At 44.0% G+C, this 21,024-nt stretch overlaps 2 protein-coding genes across 2 annotated transcripts in view; one reads left to right on the forward strand and one right to left on the reverse strand.

The window, feature by feature from the left end:
- LOC144506340 (complement C3-like) overlaps positions 1–14,623 on the forward strand; it is a 99,881-nt gene extending 85,258 nt beyond the window's left edge. Inside the window, exons 14-16 of the mRNA XM_078232313.1 lie at positions 5,976–6,072; positions 8,773–8,840; positions 14,289–14,623. Of these exons, the coding sequence (XP_078088439.1) occupies positions 5,976–6,072; positions 8,773–8,840; positions 14,289–14,338 (215 nt within the window). The 3' untranslated portion in view covers positions 14,339–14,623. The remainder of the gene's footprint in view (positions 1–5,975; positions 6,073–8,772; positions 8,841–14,288) is intronic.
- Positions 14,624–19,199: 4,576 nt separating this feature from the next.
- The window catches only part of LOC144506341 (pleckstrin homology-like domain family B member 1), a 30,920-nt gene continuing 29,095 nt past the window's right edge, over positions 19,200–21,024 (reverse strand). The window contains exon 7 of the mRNA XM_078232314.1: positions 19,200–20,641. Coding sequence (XP_078088440.1) covers positions 20,501–20,641 — 141 coding nt within the window. The 3' untranslated portion in view covers positions 19,200–20,500. The remainder of the gene's footprint in view (positions 20,642–21,024) is intronic.

Consider the following 21,024-nt stretch of genomic DNA (forward strand, 5'->3'; position numbering starts at 1 on the left):
AAACTAATTTGTCAGGGGGATGGGAAAACGGGCTGTGTTGAGTGTAGTGAGGTACTGAGGAAGGTATCAAGGTCGCAGGAGTGTACCGGCAGACAGGAAGGTGGGTTGAAGTGTGTCTACTTCAATGCAAGGAGCATCCGGAATAAGGTAGGTGAACTTGGAGCGTGGATTGGTACCTGGGACTACGATGTTGTGGCCATTACAGAGACATGGTTAGGACAGGGACAGGAATGGTTGTTGGAGGTTCCGGGGTATAGATGTTTCAGTAAGAGTAGGGAAGGTGGTGAAAGAGGTGGAGGAGTAGCATTGTTAATCAAGGATAGTTTAACGGCTGCTGAAAGGCAGTTCGAGGGGGATCTGCCTCCTGAGGTAATATGGGTTGAAGTTAGAAATAGGAAAGGAGCGGTCACGTTGTTGGGGGTTTTCTATAGGCCCTCAAATAGTAATAGAGATGTGGAGGAAGAAATTGCAAAGCAGATTAAGGATAGGTGTGGAGGTCACAGGGTAGTTGTCATGGGTGACTTTAACTTTCCAAACATTGATTGGAATCTTTATAGGTCGAATAGTTCTGATGTGGCAGTTTTTGTACAGTGTGTGCAGGAGGGTTTCCTGACACAATATGTGGATAGGCCGACAAGACGTGGGGCCACATTGGACTTGGTACTGGGTAATGAACCGGGCCAAGTGTTAGATTTGGTTGTGGGAGAGCACTTTGGAGATAGTGACCATAATTCGGTGTCTTTTGTTATTGCAATGGAGAGGGATAGGGCCATACGGCAGGGCAAGGTTTATAATTGGGGGAGGGGTAATTATGATGTGATTAGGCAAGAATTAGGGAGCATAAGATGGGAACAGAAACTGTCAGGGAAAGGCACTAATGAAAATTGGAGCTTGTTCAAGGAACAAATATTGCGTGTCCTTGATAGGTATGTCCCTGTCAGGCAAGGAGGAAATGGCCGAGTGAGGGAACCATGGTTCACAAAAGAGGTTGAATGTCTTGTCAAGAGGAAAAAGGAAGGGTATGTAAGGATGAGGAAACAAGGTTCAGTTGGGTCGCTTGAGGGGTACAAGGTAGCAAGGAATGAGCTGAAAAAGGGCTTAGGAGAACTAGGAGGGGGCATGAGAAGTCCTTGGTGGGTCGGATCAAGGAAAACCCAAGGCTTTTTACTCTTATGTGAGAAATAAAAGAATGACCAGGATGAGGTTAGGGCCGGTCAAGGATAGTAGTGAGAACTTGTGCATGGAGTCAGAAGAGATAGGAGAGGCGATGAATGAATACTTTTCTTCAGTGTTCACCAAGGAGAGGGACCATGTTTTTGAGGATGAGAATGGGATACAGGCTGATAGGCTGGAGGAGGTAGATGTTCTGAGGGAAGGTGTATTAGCAATTTTGAAAAACCTGAGGGTTGATAAGTCCCCTGGACCGGATGGGATATATCCTAGGATTCTTTGGGAGGCAAGGGATGAGATTGCAGAGCCTTTGGCTTTGATCTTTGGGTCCTCACTGTCCATGGGGATAGTGCCAGAGGACTGGAGAGTGGCGAATGTTGTTCCTCTGTTCAAGACAGGAAATAGGAATGACCCTGATAATTATAGGCCAGTTAGTCTTACTTCGGTGGTCGGTAAGTTAATAGAAAAGGTCCTGAGGGATAGGATTTATGACCATTTAGAAAGATGCAGCTTAATCCGGTATAGTCAGCACGGATTCGTGAAGGGTAAGTCTTGCCTCACAAATTTGATTGAATTCTTTGAGGAGGTAACTAACTGTGTAGATAAAGGTAGAGCAGTTGATGTCGTATACATGGATTTTAGTAAGGCGTTTGATAAGGTTCCCCATGGTAGGCTCATGAAGAAAATAAGGAGGTGTGGGATAGAGGGAAATTTGGCCGATTGGATAAGTAACTGGCTATCTCATAGAATGTCATTGATGAAGACGAACATCTCGCCAAGGCCATCCCCACACCCCCACTTCTTGCCTTCAAACAACCGCACAACCTCAAACAGACCATTGTCTGCAGCAAACTACCCAGCCTTCAGGAGAACAGTGACCACGACACCACACAACCCTGCCACAGCAACCTCTGCAAGATGTGCCGGATCATCGACACAGATGCCATCATCTCACGTGGGAACACCATCCACCAGGTACACGGTACATACTCTTGCAACTCGGCCAACGTTGTCTACCTGATATGCTGCAGGAAAGGATGTCCCGAGGCATGGTACATTGGGGAAACCATGCAGACGCTGTGACAACGGATGAATAAACACCGCTCGACAATCACCAGGCTTCCTGTTGGGGAGCACTTCAGCGGTCACGGGCATTCAGCCTCTGATATTCGGTAAGCGTTCTCCAAGGCGGCCTTCACAACACACGATGGCGCGGAGTCGCTGAGCAGAAACTGATAGCCAAGTTCCGCACACATGAGGACGGCCTCAACCGGGATATTGGGTTCATGTCACACCATCTGTAATCCCCACAGCTTGCCTGGATTTGCAGAATTTCGCTGGCTGTCCTGTCTGGAGACAATACACATCTCTTTAACCTGCTTAATGCTCTCTCCACTCACATTGTTTGTCCCTTTAAGACTTGATTAGCTGTAAGTATTTGCATTCCAACCATTATTCTGTAAATTGAGTTTGTGTCTTTATATGCCCTGTTCGTGAACAGAATTCCCACTCACCTGAAGAAGGAGCTTAAGGCTCCGAAAACTTGTGGCTTTTGCTACCAAATAAACCTGTTGGACTTTAACCTGGTGTTGTTAAACTTCTTACTGTATCTCATAGAAGACAGAGGGTGGTGGTGGATGGAAAATTTTCAGACTGGAGACCAGTTGCCAGCGGTGTACCACAGGGATCAGTGCTGGGTCCTCTGCTATTTGTGATTTTTATCAATGACTTGGAGGAGGGGGCTGAAGGGTGAATCAGTAAATTTGCTGATGACAACAAGATTGGTGGAGTAGTGGATGAGGTGGAGGGCTGTTGTAGGCTGCAAAGAGACATTGATAGGATGCAGAGCTGCGCCGAGAAATGGCAGATGGAGTTTAACACTGCTAAGTGCGAGGTGATTCATTTTGGTAGGACAAATTTGAATGCGGATTACAGGGTCAACGGCAGGGTTCTGAGGAATGTGGAGGAACAGAGAGATCTTGGGGTTCATATCCACAGATCTCTGAAGGTTGCCACTCAAGTGGATAGAGCCGTGAAGAAGGCCTATAGTGTGTTAGCGTTTATTAACAGGGGGTTTGAGTTTAAGAGCCGTGGGGTTATGCTGCAACTGTACAGGACCTTGGTGAGACCACATTTGGAATATTGTGTGCAGTTCTGGTCACCTCACTGTAAGAAGGATGTGGAAGCACTGGAGAGAGTGCAGAGGAGATTTACCAGGATGCTGCCTGGTTTGGAGGGTAGGTCTTATGAGGAAAGGTTGAGGGAGCTAGGGCTTTTCTCTTTAGAGCGGAGGAGGATGAGAGGCGACTTAATAGAGGTTTATAAGATGATAAGGGGGATAGATAGAGTGGATGTTCAGTGACTATTTCCTCGGGTGAATGTAGCTGTTACTAGGGGGCATAACTAAAAGGTTCATGGTGGGAGATATAGGAGGAATGTCCAAGGTAGGTTCTTTACTCAGAGAATGGTTGGGGTGTGGAATGGACTGCCTGCTGTGATAGTGGAGTCGGACACTTTAGGAACTATCAAGCAGTTATTGGATAGGCACATGGAGCACACCAGAATGATAGGGAGTGGGATAGCTTGATCTTGGTTTCGGACAAAGCTCGGCACAACATCAAGGGCCGAAGGGCTGTACTCTGCTGTACTGTTCTATGTTCTATATCTGGCATTTGATTTGTGTCCTCTTTTGTGAAGTCAGAACGAAAGTATGTGTTCAGTTGCTAAGCCATTTCTTTGTCACCTATTATACATTCCCCTGTTTCTGCCTGTAGGGGACATTAATTTGTCTTCACCAATCTCTTTCTCTTCACATATCAATAGAAACTCTTAGTGTCAGTCTTTATGTTCCCTGCAAGCTTACTTTCGTACTGTATTTTCCCCTTCTTAATCAATCCCTTGGTCCTTCTTTACTGAATTCTAAACTGCTCCCAATCTTCAGACTTATTATTTTTCTTGGCCAATCTATATGCTTTTTCCTTAGATCGGAGCCTCTCTATAATTTCCTTTGTAAGCCCTCTTACCCATTTTGCTTTTGTGCCATTCTATGGTCATCTCAATACCTGAGGAGAACAGAGAGATCTCACCTCAAAGCCAATTTCTTCAACAACCTCTCCCACAACATATTCTTACATGGGCTGGAATTTTCCAGCCTGCCATGCCAACGGGATTCTCTGGTCCCGCTGCAGTAAAGGGAGATTTGGCTGAGTGCCAAATTCTACATCCTGGTTTGCAACTCTCGACTAGAATTCCGGCCCTGATATTTTCACTGAGATATGCAAATCAAAATTTTTTTTTTTTTACAACTAGTTCGAGATGAGGTTCCCCAAAATTTCTTGATATGGGCAAGACCCCTCAATTGGTCACCATCCAGTTGGGATACCCCCAAAATTATCAAGATAGGTGGGAACGAATGACAGACTCCCTGTCTTTATTCAACCCACCCTCTGCTGGTAGCAACAAGGTTTGGTCCAACAAGGTTCCCTTTCCCTTGGATACCTTTTCCAGACCCAATAGTTATGTTTTAAAAAGAGACAATTTAACCAGGCTTTCTCGAGTTACAACAAAGTTTATTATAAGAACATAAGAAATAGGAGCAGGAGTAGGCCATCTGGCCCTTTGAGCCTGCCCCGCCATTCAACAAGATCATGGCTGATCTGAAGCGAATCAGTTCCACTTACCCGCCTGCTCCCCATATCCCCTAATTCCCTTGTCGATCAGAAAACTATCTACCCGTGATTTAAACATATTCAACGAGGAAGCCTCCACCACTTCAATGGGCAGAGAATTCCAGAGATTCACTACCCTCTGAGAGAAGAAGTTCCCCCTCAACTCTGTTCTGAACCGGCCCCCCCTTATTTTGAGGCTGTGCCCTCTAGTTCTGGTTTCCCTTCTAAGTGGAAAGAATCTCTCCACCTCTACCCTATCCAGCCCCTTCATTATCCTATATGTCTCTATAAGATCACCCCTCATCCTTCTAAACTCCAACGAGTACAGACCCAATCTGTTTAATCTCTCCTCATAAGCTACACCCCTCATCTCCGGTATCAACCTGGTGAACCTTCTCTGCACTCCCTCCAAGGCCAATATTTCCTTTCGCAAATAAGGGGACCAAAATTGCACACAGTACTCCAGTTGCGGCCTCACCAGTGCCTTGTACAGTTGCAGCAAGACCTCCCTGCTTTTATATTCTATCCCCCTCGCGATAAAGGCCAACATTCCATTCGCCTTCTTGATCACCTGCTGCACCTGCAGACTGAGTTTTTGCGATTCGTGCACAAGGACCCCCAGGTCCCTCTGCACAGTCGCACGATGTAATTTTTCTCCATTTAAATAATATTCCAATTTACTATTATTTCTTCCAAAGTGGATAACCTCACATTTGCTAACGTTATATTCCATCTGCCAGATCCTCGCCCAGTCGCTCAGCCTATCCAAATCTCTCTGCAGACTTTCCGCGTCCTCCACGCTTTCCGCGTTCTCCACGTATGTATTAAAAGGCTAAGGAGAAATCATAAAACATATGCGTCTACACTTACGTGGATTAGAAGTAAGAATTGAGCCCAATAGTGGGTAAATATAAGAGTTCTACGGAAGTGTCGAGTTGTGCAGAGTAGAGATAGATTTCAGTTCTGTTGGCAGTTGTGATTGTTCCATTGGCCGAGTGAGAGAGACACCTGTTTCCACGTGCACGCATAGTGCCAAAGGAGACTTCCTTCCCAGGATTTCCCCAGTTGATTAGAATGACAAGTAAGAATTGATTCTAAACTTTCGTTACTGATGTTATGTTCCCTTCCCCTGTTCAGCTGTTGGGATCGTCAGTACACATCAGACTGTAAATCCCGTATATGAGCACTCGTGGGTGTGGGAGATCCAGAAAACCTCTGGAAAGAAGCAATACAGGTATGGTAGACTGATGCTGCATACCATCTTTTATTGAGAGAGTGTCTGTGTTGCGGGGTTCTTTGGAGGCTAGGTATCGCCAATACAAAGACTCACGAAAGCCAGTATCTCGGTTTAAAGACGTATGTTTATTAAACAACGATCGATGGGAGAGGTAAGATTGGTCAGTCCAATGCCTCTCTGCAGAGAAGGCTCTGAGCTTTCCAATATAACTCTGAAATTACAATGCACGTACAATTATACATTTCTCAAATCAAATGTTCCCGCCTTTCCTTGGTTATGATCAAATCATCTTCAATATAAAATCAATCAATCATTAATAACACCTGTCACATACTTTAGCCAATTGAATTTTACTCTCTGACATGATGGGATTTCATTGGTCCGTGGAATCCTCCCCCTATTGCTGATGCTTCTTCCTCTGTTGCCTAGTAACCCCTGACACTTAGCTACAAAGGTCAAAGTTAAGTTTCCCACCAACTTCTGATTCATCACCGGCCAAATAAGATAGATGTACATTCTCATGTCTGAGAAGGGATGTCTTATCTGGATAGTGTGAAAAACTCTATTTATAAAGTAGCCCTGAGAACCTTATTGCTAGCAATGTCCACTGATAAGCATTTGCACATTCTGAGGCTTAATTGTTTCCTAAGAATGTGGTTCTGTCTACTAAGGCTTTATCCCATCATTCCTCGCAGCAGCCTACTCTTGGCTAAAGTGCACAATTACTTTATAAAATTCAATTAATGCATTTAAAATACCAAAATACATGTTTAAATAAGAAATAATTGTTCAAATCTCATTTTTATGTGCCTTTCATAGGATCCCTACAGCTCAGGAGGAGGCCATTCAGCCCATCAGGCCTGCACTGACAAAAATCCCACCCAGGTCCTATGCCTGTAACCCTACATATTTACTCCACTAATCCCTCTAACCTATGCATCCCGGGAAACTAAGGGGCAATTTAGCATGGCCAATCAGCCTAACCCGCACATCTTGGACTATGGGAGGAAACCGGAGCACCCGGAGGAAACCCACACAGACACAGGGAGAATGTACAAACTCCACACAGACAGTGAATCGGGGATCAAACCCAGGTCCCTGGAGCTGTGAGGCAACAGTGCTAACAACTGTGCCACCCTTTATGCAGGCAGTTTCCCTTTTAAACTATTAGTCTATTAGGGGAGGCGATGGCCTAGTGGTATTATCGCTAGACAATTAATCCAGAAACTCAGCTAATATTCTAGGGACCCACTTTCGAATCCCACCTCGGCAGATGGTGGAATTTGAATTCAATAAAAAATATCTGGAATTAAAAATGTACTGATGACCATGAAACCATTGTCGATTGTCGGAATAACCCATCTGGTTCACTAATGTCCTTTAATGAAGGAAATCTGCCGTCCTTACCTGGTCTGGCCTACATGTGATTCCAGCAATCTGGTTAACTCGCAACTCCCCTCAGGCAACTAGGGATGGGCAATACATGGTGGCCAGCCAGCAACGCCCATGTCCCACAAATGATCTGAGGTCATTTCACTTATTGCTAGTACTTTATCAGTGACTTAAATCCCTGATTATTTGAAATTTCTACAACCTACCAGGATTTTCTCCCCAACAGTCTGTGACTGGGAACAGAAGTGACTGATAGAAACACGCACTGAAGTTATTTGTTAATGGAGAAGATGCAAAACAAAAAGAATTACAGGGATGACATCAAATCTTTCTATTCCTCTCTCCTTGTGTGTTTACTCGTTAAATGTGTCTAGTTTATTCATCTACTCCACATGGCAGCAACATTTCAACCCCTCTCTGGTAAAGAGGTTTCTCCCGAATTCCATTTTGGGTTTATTAGTGACTATCATATATTAATGATCCCTGGTTATGATCTTCCTGCTCGTGGAAAAGTCTCCCTATTCCCTCTATCAAACCCTTTCATAATTTTAAAGATCTCTATTTGTCTTTATATGACATCATCCTGACAGATAATGACCAGAACAATTCTTCCTGCCACAGATTCTTCATGGGCTCTCAAAGTGCCAGGGTGCAGGACAACAGAAGTGGGAGAAAAAGATCATTTGCCTTTAGACTGATAATGGAGGGACAAAGTTAGCAGCATACAGCTCCCCCTCCTTAAGATTTTTATTGAATTAGTTTAAATTATGTTATGGAGAGTCTCAATTTTCTCAGCTCTCTGGTCCCCTCCCTTCAGTTCCTCTTGCAATGCAATGTAAATCGGGCTAGACCCAGCAAACCCAAATTTATTTCCGAGGACACAACACAGCAAACCTGGTCACCGTTTGAAGAGAGTCTCTGACAGTAACAATTGCAGGGAACTCTCAACGTGGGAGCCATCACAAATCAGTGTAAGGGATCAATTTGAAACCAAACCTGTCAGTTGAAAAACAGAGGGAATTGGAAGCAGTTCTGGATTTACAATCACCAAATATTCTGTCAGTGGGGAGTAATGTTGACATTCCCTGTAGTTGTCCTGCCAACTTGAATTACCCTTGTTGGTTGACATGGAGTTCCTATTTGGCCACATATTTGATTTGGGGCCTGTGTGCATGAATCTGGCCACAAGTAGCAGGAAAGTTATCATTTATGTGACTGTGGCTAAATATATAGTGAAACATTTACTAAAATAGCCTTTTGGAAAGGCAGTGTGAGCATTCCACGATGATGTTTCTTTTTTTGCAGGTTAACATCGGATATCGATCCTCCAAAATCTTGGGAAATTAGTGCTTTTAGTATCTCGGAAGAAGGTGGTAAGCAGTCTTGAGTTTAAGTGCAGTTTTTGGGAAACCAATACATGCTGCCCAATCTCAAAATTTAATTCATAATTGAAATGGGTGACCATTCATGTTTGTGTACAATGAATCTCATCCAAATTCATCTATTGGGCTGCTCAGATTCCAGAGAATCTCCATCACACCCATTTCCAGGGGGATCTGCTCCTGTTACTTCAGCAGAGATAAACCCATCTAAAACAGACAGTGCAGAGCAGCGACCCAGATTCCGATGAACATGTTATCAATCTCAAACATTAACGATCATCATTGTTGATTGGATAAAATTAGAATTAAACTAAATTGGGGGTAGGGTGTTAGCGTGGATTGGGGATTGGCTATCCGACAGGAGAGTCGGAATAAATGGGTGCTTTTCTGGTTGGCAGATGATAACTAGTGGGGTGCCATAGGGATCGGTACTGGGGCCTCAACTATTTACCATTTATATAGACGATCTGGAGGAGGGGACTGAGTGTAGGGTAACAAAGTTTGCAGACGACACAAAGATAAGTGGAAAAGTGAATCGTGTGGAGGGCGTAGAAGGTCTGCAGAGAGATTTGGACAGGCTGAGTGAGTGGGCGAGGATCTGGCAGATGGAGTATAACGTTGACAAATGCGAGGTTATTCACTTTGGAAGAAATAATAGCAAATTGGATTACAACATGCTGCTGTGCAGAGGGACCTGGGGGTCCTTGTGCATGAGACGCAAAAACCCAGTCTGCAGGTGCAACAGGTGATCAAGAAGGCAAATGGGATGTTGGCCTATATCGCAAGGGGGATAGAATATAAAAGCAGAGATAGAACATAGAACATTACAGCGCAGTACAGGCCATTCGGCCCTCGATGTTGCGCCGACCAGTGGTACCAATCTAAAGCCCCTCTAATCTACACTATTCCAATATCATCCATATGTTTATCCAATAACCACTTGAACGCTCTCAACGTTGACGAGTCCACCACTGCTGCAGGCAGGGCATTCCACGCCCTTACTACTCTCTGAGTAAAGAACCTACCTCTAACATCTGTCCTATATCTCTCACCCCTCAATTTAAAGCTATGTCCCCTCGTGCTAGCCAACACCATCCGAGGAAAAAGGCTCTCACTATCCACCCTATCTAATCCTCTGATCATCTTGTATGCCTCTATTAAGTCATCTCTTAACCTTCTCTCTAACAAAAACAACCTCAAACCCCTCAGCCTTTCCTCATACGATTTTCCCACCATACCAGGCAACATCCTGGTAAATCTCCTCTGCACCCTTTCCAAGACTTCCACATCTTTCCTATAATACGGTGACCAGAACTGTATGCAATACTCCAAATGCGGCCGCACCAGAGTTTTGTACAGTTGCAGCATGACCTCCTGGCTCCGAAACTCAATCCCTCTACCAATAAAAGCTAACACACCGTACGCCTTCTTAACAACCCTATCAACCTGGGTGCCAACTTTCAGGGATCTATGCACATGGACACCCAGATCCCTCTGTTCATCCACACTACAAAGTATCTTACCATTAGCCCAGTACTCTGTATTCCTGTTACTCCTTCCAAAGTGAATCACCTCACACTTTTCTGCATTAAACTCCATTTGCCACCTCTCAGCCCAGCTCTGCAGCTTATCTATGTCCCTCTGTAACCTGCCACTTCCCTCCGCACTGTCTACAACTCCACCGACTTTAGAGTTGTAGATGTCTTGCTGCATTGTACAGGGCATTGGTGAGGCCACAGCTGGAATACTGTGTGCAGTATTGGTCCCCTTATTTGCGGGAGGATATATTGGCCTTGGAGGGAGTGCAGAGAAGGTTCACCAGGTTGATACCAGAGATGAGGGGTGTTGATTATGAGGAGAGACTGAGCAGATTGGGTTTGTATTCGTTGGAATTTAGAAGGCTGAGGGGGGATCTTATAGAGACCTATAAGATAATGAAGGGGCTGGATAGGGTAGAGATGGAGAGATTCTTTCCACTTAGAAAGGAAACTAGAACTAGAGGGCACAGCCTCAAAATAAAGGGGGGTCAGTTTAGGACAAAGTTGAGGAGGAACTTCTTCTCTCAGAGGGTGGTGAATCTCTGGAATTCTCTGCCCACTGAAGTGGTGGAGGCTAGCTCATTGAATACGTTTAAATCACGGATAGATGGATTCCTGATCGGTAAGGGAATTAGGGGTTATAGGGATCAGGCGGGTAAGTGGAACTGATCCACTTCAGATCAGCCATGATCTTATTGAATGGCGGGGCAGGCTCGAGGGGCTAGATGGCCTACTCCTGCTCCTATTTCTTATGTTCTTATGTTATGTTCTTAAAGTAAATGAGACTAGATTTAGATATATTAATTTAGATTAGAAAAATGAATAGTTTTAAAGTTGTTTTTAAGTTTATTTATTAGTGTCACAAGTAGGCTTACATTAACACTGCGATGAAGTTACTGTGAAAATCACACTCCGGCACCTGTTCGGTTACACTGAGGTCCAATCAACCTAACCTGCACATCTTTCGGCCTGTGGAAGGAAACTGGAGCACCTGGACGAAACCCACACAGACACGGGGAGAATGTGCAAACTCCGCACAGTGACTCAAGCCAGGAATCGAACCCGGGTCCCTGGCACTATGAGGCAGCAGTGTTAACCACTGTGTCACCATGCCACCCCAAATATATTGGTTAAGTGATGGTGAAAAGATTAGAATACATTAGATAATTAGGTTGGTGTAGTTTAGAGATGATAGATCAGAGTTGGGCAGATTAGATTAAAACAAATTTAATAGAATTAGGTTGGAATAGAACAGGTTAGAGTGGATTAATTGAGATTCCAATAGATTGGATCAAGGCAGATTGGAATAAAGGAGTAGATTAGGTGATTGGATTAGAGTAGACCAGATTGTTTTCTGACAATCAATTGAGAACTTTGAAATCACATGCTTAGTAAACAACAAGGGGAATAGGGATAGCCCAGGAAATTACCGACCGGTGAGTCGAACCTCAGTGGTTGGTAAGCTGATGGAGAAGATCCTGAGGGACAAGATTTATAAGCATTTAGAGAGGTTTAGCATGCTCAAGAATACTCAGCATGGCTTTGTCAAAGGCAGATCATGCCTTACGAGCCTGGTGGAGTTCTTCGAAAATGTGACTAAACACATTGACGAAGGGAAAGCGGTAGATGTGGTTTATATGGATTTTAGCAAGGCGTTCGCTAAGGTCCCCCATGCCAGGCTTCCGGAAAAAGTGAGAGGGCATGGGATCCAAGGGGCTGCTGCCCTGTGGATCCAGAATTGGCTTGCCCAAAGGAGGCAGAGAGTGGGTATAGATGGGTCTTTTTCTAAATGGAGGTCAGTCACCAGTGGTGTGCCCCAGGGATCTGTTCTGGGACCCTTGCTGTTTGTCATTTTCATAAATGACCTGGATGAGGAAGCGGAGGGATGGGTTGGTAGGTTTGCCGATGACACGAAGGTTGGTGGGGTTGTGGATAGTCTGGAGGGATGTCAGAAGTTACAGAGGGACATAGATAGGATGCAAGACTGGGCGGAGAAGTGGCAGATGGACTTCAACCCAGATAAATGCGTAGTGGTCCATTTTGACAGGTCAAATGGGATGGAGGAGTACAATATAAAGGGAAAGACTCTTAGTACTGTAGAGGATCAGAAGGACCTTGGGGTCTGGGTCCATAGGACTCTAAAATCGGCCCTGCAGGTGGAGGAGGTGGTTAAGAAGGCGTATGGTGTGCTGGCCTTTATCAATTGAGGGATTGAGTTTAGGAGTCCGGGGATAATGATGCAGCTATACAAGACCCTCGTCAGACCCCACTTGGAGTTCTGTGCTCAGTTCTGGTCGCCTCAATACAGGAAGGATGTGGAAATGATTGAAAGGGTGCAGAGGAGATTTACAAGGATGTTGCCTGGATTGAGTGGCATGCCTTATGAGGATAGGCTGAGGGAGCTCGGTCTTTTCTCCTTGGAGAGACGTAGGATGAGAGGGGACCTAACAGAGGTATCTAAGATGTTGAGAGGCATAGATTGGGTGGACTCTCAGAGGCTTTTTCCCAGGGTGGAAATGGCTGCTACGAGAGGACACAGGTTTAAGGTGCTGGGGTGTAGGTACAGGGGAAATGTTAGGGGGAAGTTTTTCACACAGAGGGTGGTGGGCGAGTGGAATCGGCTGCCATCAGTGGTGGTGGAGGCAAACTCAATAGGGTCTTTTAAGGGACTCCTGGATGAGTACATGGGACTTAATAGGATGGAGGGTTATAGGTAGGCCTAAAAGGTAGGGATATGTTCAACACAACTTGTGGGGCCGAAGGGCCTGTTTTGTGCTGTAGTTTTCTATGTTTCTATATAGCACCGTTAATGTAATAAAACACCCCAAGGTGCTTCATAGAAGTGTTATAGAGTTGGTATCAGGAGGCATTGGAAAAGAAACACAAAGAGGAATAGACCAAACAGCCCATTGAGCCTGCTCTGCCATTCTGTTTGATCATGGCTGATCTTGGGCTTCAACTCCATTTTCCTGCCTGCTTCCCATTTCGCTTAATTAGGACAGTTGACCAAATGCTTGGTCAAAGAGGCAGATTTTATGGAGTATCTTAAAGGAGGAAAATGGGATAGAGAGAGGGAGTGATGTGTGGAGTTAATTCACTCCATTTACCACTCCCTCTCTCTATCCCATTTTCCTCCTTGGTGCTGACACAAATATCCTGGATCAGGCACTGGGTGCCTTTGGGTGAGGGAATCCCCTGGGAATCCGCAAGCAACCCCAACAGGATTTGCTTCACATGGAGAGTCCCCTGCCCACCAGTGGGTGAATAAGGACTTCAATTGGCAGTGGGACTGCCTTCTGATCTCAGATTTAATGGGGGTGGAACAGAAGCTGACACTGTTCCCACTGCCACCAAACTCGGGGAGGGCATTAACTTCTGTCCATAAGTTCAGAAGCTTGTCTCAGGGTCAAGTGCAACACCATGTTTCAGTCTCAGTCACCAGGGAGAAGGATAGAGTCAGTTACTAGGGAAAGGGGTTTTCAGCAGGGACTGGAAACAATGGCTTTAATCTTCCCACTATTTAATGGGAGGAAATTTCTGCACTTGATGTCAAATAAAAAACGGAATTTTCCCGTCCTGCCTGCCACAGGAATTGTAGTGGAAGGGACAAAGACCATGCAAACGTCTGTTGATCTCGGCGGGATTTTCCAGTTTGGGGTGAGCGTGGCCTGAAGATCCCGCCCAAGGTGTCTGGTAATTTATTAACAGCAGAACAAGGTGTTGGTGAGCTGAATGTCATTGGTTTTCATGTGAAAACGTGTACCTCAGGTTATGTTGCCCAGGGTGGTGGATCCACATAGATGGGAAATAGAAGGGGGTCAAGGATAGATCTATGGGGGAAATCGAAAGAGCCAATGTTTCCATGAGGAGAACTAATGTATACATCCTTTTATATTTCAAGAAATATGTGTTGCGAAACCACAGATGCTGAAGATGGATGACAGAGTTTAGAATTCAACAATTTGAACAACTTTGTGCAGACGGAAAGCTCTGATGTTGAATTTCAGTGAAGTGCAAACATTTTATGTGAATGTTTGAAACTAAAGATTTTACAATGCATAACTTCCTGATATCATAACTATCTTCACAATGTAACTGTCTCTCCTATTCCATTGTCCTAATAACATTGAAGCAGACTGTATGGGCAGTTGGTGAATACCTTGCAATCTCCCATGTAACCTATTTCCTCTGAATGAGGTGACACATTGGCAGAGGTCAATAAATTTCTGTGAAAGATTGGCTTTGTTCATTTTAATTGCCATTCTGATATCATTACTCAGAGTCAGAGTTTTATAGCACAGCAAGAGGCCCTTTGGCCCATCATCCCTGTGGCAGCCATCAAACACCTACCCATTCTAATCCCATTTTCCAGCACATGGTCCATAGTATTGTACGCTATGGTATTTCAAGTGCTCATCTAAAAGCTTCTTAAATGTTGAGACAGTTCCCACCTCTACCACCCTTTCAGGCAGTGAGTTTCAGAGCCCCACCACCCTCTGGATGAAAAAGTTGTACCTCAAATCCCCTCTACATCCCATGCCCCTGGCCATATCTCTATGCCCCCTGATTATTGACCCCTCTGCTATGGGGAAAAGTTTTATTCCTATCTATGCCTTCATAATTTAACACACCTCAATCAGGTCCCCCCTCAGCCTTCTCTGCTCTAAGGAAAACAACACCACCCTAACCAGCCTCTCTTTATAGTTGAAACGCTCCAGCCCAGGCAACATCCTGGTGAATCTCCTCTGCATCCTTTCTAATACAGTAACATCCCTGCTATAGTGTGGTGAACAGAACAGCACACAGTACTCTAGCTGTGGCCTAGTCACTTCCTCGAACAATTCAATTTGTTAGACATGAAATTAATTCTGTCCCTCAGAATTGTTTCCAATAATTTCCCTACTACTGACGTTCGACTCAATGACCTGTAATTACCTTCTTGAACAATGTACCATACTAGCTGTCCTCCAGTCCTCTGGCCATGAGTACCTCTCCTGTCCTGGCAGATCTCCCACTCACCTGACAAAGGAGCAGCGCTCCGAAAGCTAGTGGCGTTTGCTACCAAATAAACCTGTTGGACTTTAACCTGGTGTTGTTAGACTCCTTACCACTCCTGTGGCCAGAGAGGATTTGAAAATTAGCATCACAGCCCCTGCACAGCAGCTTAGGATACATCACATCTGGACCTGGGAGATTTATCCATTTATAATCCTGCTGAAACTGCTAAAGCCTCCTCCTTCTCAATGCTAATCTGTTCAGTTATAACACAGCCCCCCCTCTCTGCTTTCTATACTATATCGTACTTCTTCACAGTAAATACAGATGCAAAATATTTATTTAATACCTCATCTACTCTGTTATATAGTGGCTGAAACAATCTCTGCTACGTATTGAATAGAGCAGGATTTTAATTCTGCGCTTTTTAATAGGGCAACCATCATTAATTAGCAGAATATTGAAACTTGTTTCCAATTATAATGTATAGAATCATCCAATCCAATTGGATCAGTCATGATCTCACTGAATAACAGAACTGCCTCAAAGGGGTTGAATGGCCTCCTCCTGATCTTATATTTCTGGATGTCTGTGGAGGCAGCCGATCATTTAAGACCCCATGTGGGGGCCATTTTGCACTGGCAGCAATATTTTACCAACATGGAAACAGCCCTCACTGCGTACAGAGGCATATCCATTACTAACCCTGCGGAAGGGTTTCCCCACCAACTTGACCGTGCTGTGAGCTCTCTGAATGGGCCTGAATCCTCAGAATCCCATCCACCCTCCTGAACAGGATGGTGAGGGCAGAGGCAGACTGCCTCCTGGAAGGTCGCACTGGTGAGCCCACTGACAGCATGGGCAAGTGCAGAGCCCCCATACAGGCCCGACATCAGGTTCTGAAAACTCGCTGGAAAATCCAGCATGTTAATTTGTAAAATTTATCTGAGGCAGTGACTGTTTTAAATCCTGATAATCATCACTGATGTGGAGATGCCGGCGTTGGACTGGGGTAAGCACAGTAAGAAGTCTCACAACACCAGGTTAAAGTCCAACAGGTTTATTTGGTAGCAAATACCATAAGCTTTCTGAAAACAGAAAAGGTTCTAGCTATCAAGGTGGTTCTCAACTCAAGTTCTAAATCTGATTCATCATCCACAAACCGCACAGTAGGTAACTCTACCTTTCACTCTAAGGCTTCCACTTTAGGCAGCACTCCATTTATGTCATCTAATAAGGTTGCACAACTGATCCTTGCTTGCACTGATTCGTCATCAGTCTGTCATGTGACTTCCTGTGGCCATCTTGGTAGGCGTGGCTGTACTCAGCAGCCATGTTGAATGAGAAGTGGATATGATCTAGAAAATGGCAGGGCAAGTATCAGCAATACTGCCCCTTGTGACACCACAATATAAAATAGCCAATCGTAGGAAATTCAGGAGACGCCTCTTTCCCCTGAGAATGGGATTTTAAAGGTGGAACTTGCTACCCAGAGTTGCATTTAAGGGATAATTAAATATCAAGGTGAGTAGATGGAATTAAGATGCAGATTGACTATCATCCAATTGGGTCAAGTTTGAGGGGTTGAATGGCCTGTTCCTATGTATGTAGATAAAGTTAGGTCGCATACAATGATGTAGATAGAACACTTATTATGGAACACATGATTATTCAAGTGGTTCTCTTACCTGGGACATAGCAAATAGGAGTAGAAGTAGGCTATAGACTCAATCCAGCATCACCATTCAATAAGTTTGTGGAGTGTCTTTATGTGTGCAACATTAAGAGCACAAATAGATATAAATGGTTATGATATAGTTAGGTAGTTTGTCTTTGGCCAGTGCTGACAAGATGGGTTGAAAGGCCTTTATTTGTGCTGTATAACTATGACTCTTATGGGTGGAATTGTACTGTCCTGCTCACCATGGGATTTGAAGCAGGAGGGACATGGAAATTGCAAAGGTCTGTTGACTTCAGATGGGACTTTCCGATCTTGAGGCGAGAGCGGCCGGAAAATCCCACTTTACCAAGGATGTGAACTAAATATCCATGGATATTAATTATTTAGAAAGGACAGACAAAAAGGAGGTGGGTTAGCATTGTTAGTAAAGGAGGAAATCAATGCAATAGTGAGGAAGGGTATTGGCTTAGAAAACATGATCTGGAATCTGTGTGGGTGGAGATAAGAAATACCAAGGGACAGGAAATATTGTTGGGGTTGTCTATAGGCAAACAACAGTAGTAGAGATATAAGGGAAGCTATTAAACAAGAAATCAGATGCAAGCAATGAGGGTGCAACTGTAATCATGGGTGTCTTTAATTTACATATAGATTGGACAAACCAAACTAGTAATGATATTATGGTGGAGGAGTTCCTGTAGTATATATGTGATGGATTTTTAGACCAGAGAACAGGCTCGTCGAGACTGGGTACTGAGCAATGGGAAAGAATTAATTGATCCCTTGGGGAAGGGTGATCATAATATGACAGAATTCTTCATTTAGATGGAGAGTGAAATAGTCGAATCTGAAACAGGATGACCCTTCATTAGAGCTGGCAAATGGTCATCCTGACTCAAAACATTATCTCTATTCTCTCTCCACAGATGCTGTCAGACCTGCTGAGATTTTCCAGCATTTTCTGTTTTTGTTTCAGATTCCAGCATCTACAGTCATTTGCTTTTATCTTGTAATCTAATTCACATCTAATTTATTCAACCACAACCTGCATATCCCTTCAACAATCCTAGCGTGTGTATCAATAGAGACAGCCCACAGTTCCATAATGGGAACAGTCTGATTCAATTCTCAATATAATTTTTAATAGTTTCAGAGTGAGAAACTAAATTTCCCTGACAGTTCCCGAGTCCTAAATGGAATCATTAAGATTGGTTGTTATTTTAAACAAGAAACCCTGAAATATCTCAGGATATTATTCAATCAAGAATTCAGAGATGTGTCAGGATACAAACTGAAAGAGAGGGAGAGTGTGAAAGGGAGATGCAGTGACATGGTCAGATCCTGCATTCTACATCACAGTTTGTAAAACACTTGGTCTCTTTTTCCCTGCAGCCCACCTAACATTGTTCCATTTAGTTTACATTGCCAGTCCGCAGTCTTCCTTCCGAAATGTCTCACTGTCTGCATTTATGTTAATCTGCCATGTCTGTACCCATTCCTCCAGACAGCCAGAGTCCCCCTGAAAACTGGCACTATTCTCTTCACTACTCTTTTGAAATTATGGGTGGGGCTTTACGGCCGCACTCCCCCAAAACCGGAAAATTCCATCCGAGATCAACAGATGGTCCCCATCCCCTGCCCCGCTACGATTCCCATGGTGGGCGGGATGGGAAAATTCTCCCCATGCCTTAAAACCAAGCCTAGATCATGACTTTTTCATTCATTCATGGGACATTGGCATCACAAGCTGGCCAGCATTTATTGCCCATCCCAAGTTGCCCTTGGAGGGCAGTTTAGAATCAACCACATTGCTCTGGAGTCACATGAAGGCAGATTTCCTTCCCTAAAGGATGTTAGTGAACCAGATGGAGTTTTCCGACAATCGACAATGGTTTCGTGGTCATTATTCGACTTTTAATTAAAGATCATTTTTAAAAATTGAATTCTAATTCCACCATCTGACGTGGTGGGATTCAAACCCGGGTTCCCAGAACATTAGCTGAATTTCTGGATTAATAGTCTAGCGATAATACCACTCGGCCATCGCCTCCCCATTAGTATTTATCAGAAAGAGCAGTGGTGTGAATACAAACCTCTGAAGATGAGAAAAATCAAACTATCACTTAAAGCAACATATAGAACAACACTTTATCATTTTATTTAATTAAGGATCAAACAAAATCGAGGAGGAGATATTCATTTTTTATTCAAACTTGCTTGCAAGATGCAATCTTATATCAAATACATTTTAAATAGGAAAATAATCCAAACTGTGTTACATATAAAATTCCTTAGATATTTGTAATCCTTACATATACTTTTAAAATAATACTGAATAAATATTGAACATAGATGCATGTACACAGAGGCAGCTGATAAACTGATTGCTCCAATAACAGGAACCATAGTTAGCTGATTGCGATATAATGGGGTTTGATATTTAGCTGAATAATAAAATCTTGGTGATACACATGGCAATTTCATCACAAACCTTTGGCCATTTTACAGGAACTGACTGAGGCAGCTAAAAGTGAGATTCTCCTCCATCAGATTTTCCACTTGGGTTACCATGGCCAGAAAGGAATCAATGTAAATATCCAGAATTTACCAAACCTCCGAGATCTCTACTGTCTAGCTCAGTGCTGGAAACAGCCACTTCCACTGATACACTTGCCTTTCTCGGGGAAAGTAATCTCAATGTGTTGGCACCAATTTTCAGAGAGCATGGGGGCCACAAGAACTGTCAGCACCTGCCAAAGATTGCCGTGTCAGTGCTGACAGACAAGATATAAAATTACTGTCATCATCTGCCCTTCTATCTTTAACAGTACACGGACCCACTTGAAACAAACAGGGTGATTACTTTGAAACACGGTAGTTATTTGGGGAAATGTGTGTGCTTACTGAGTGGGCAAAAGCCCAACAATGCCGAATACAGCACTGACGGAGTTTCAGACATTGGCCATTTCACCTGATAGGCCTCTGCAACCTTGGCAAGAACCCTGTTTCCCAGTGGGCCTGGTGTCTGATCAGGAATCCTAGAGGATTATGAATTGAAATATACAAGTGCGATCTTATGTATAATGTAGACCAGCTAACCATTTAATACTGTATCAAAAATAGACAAGGCTGCCCTTCGAATTCTGTCAGTCTACTTTGAAGTAGATTTTCCATCTTTAATGCCACACTGAAGGCACCTTTATATATATATTCCAGGTGACATTCCCACACACCGGGGAACCAGATCAACTATAGGCAGAAACTTGCTCCAATTACGTAAAATAATTTGCTATTTTAATAAGTAAACTGTATGATTGTCAATACCTTCAAGATAACATAGATAATGCCGTGACAGGGTTTTTAAAGTCTCATTTCATACACCCATTTATATAAATCTTTGCATGCACAGTGAGGTTACAATGACATGAAATTCTCCTTTAAACCATGAACTGAGTATAACCTTCAGCTCCTGTCACAATCACATCCATCCAAATCCTCATGGTCTCAGGTGACGGTGCGACCATATAGAAGATCCGGTCTCGAGTCTTTACACTGAAGGTAAGTAAGGGGTTGGGGCTCTGAAACAGAGTACAAAGTTCAAAGCATGATGACTAACTGGACTATCATCCTGCAATGTCTTCACATTGCACAGATCCCTACACTGAGTTAAAATCCTAAAGGAATCTCAATGTCCTCATCTCTGATAGGGCAGCCTACCTCCGTGTAGCTAACTGACGTTCCCTTTGCTATCATTGGGCTGCTTTGTTGCTTTAAAGAGATGTTGCCTTAAACTGAGAGAGGTTGTATTTCAACCAGCTAGACAGAAAGACTGCGACCCACACTCCCAGAGAGACAGGAATGGGGGAGAGGGAAAGACTGTGACCCACACTCCCAGATATAGAGATGAACTGGGGGGGGGAGAGCGAAACACTATGACCCACACTCTGTCATCTGAGTGTAC

The sequence above is a fragment of the Mustelus asterias genome, chromosome 17 (genome assembly GCF_964213995.1).
Source record: "Mustelus asterias chromosome 17, sMusAst1.hap1.1, whole genome shotgun sequence".
NCBI classification, from domain to species: Eukaryota; Metazoa; Chordata; class Chondrichthyes; order Carcharhiniformes; family Triakidae; genus Mustelus; species Mustelus asterias.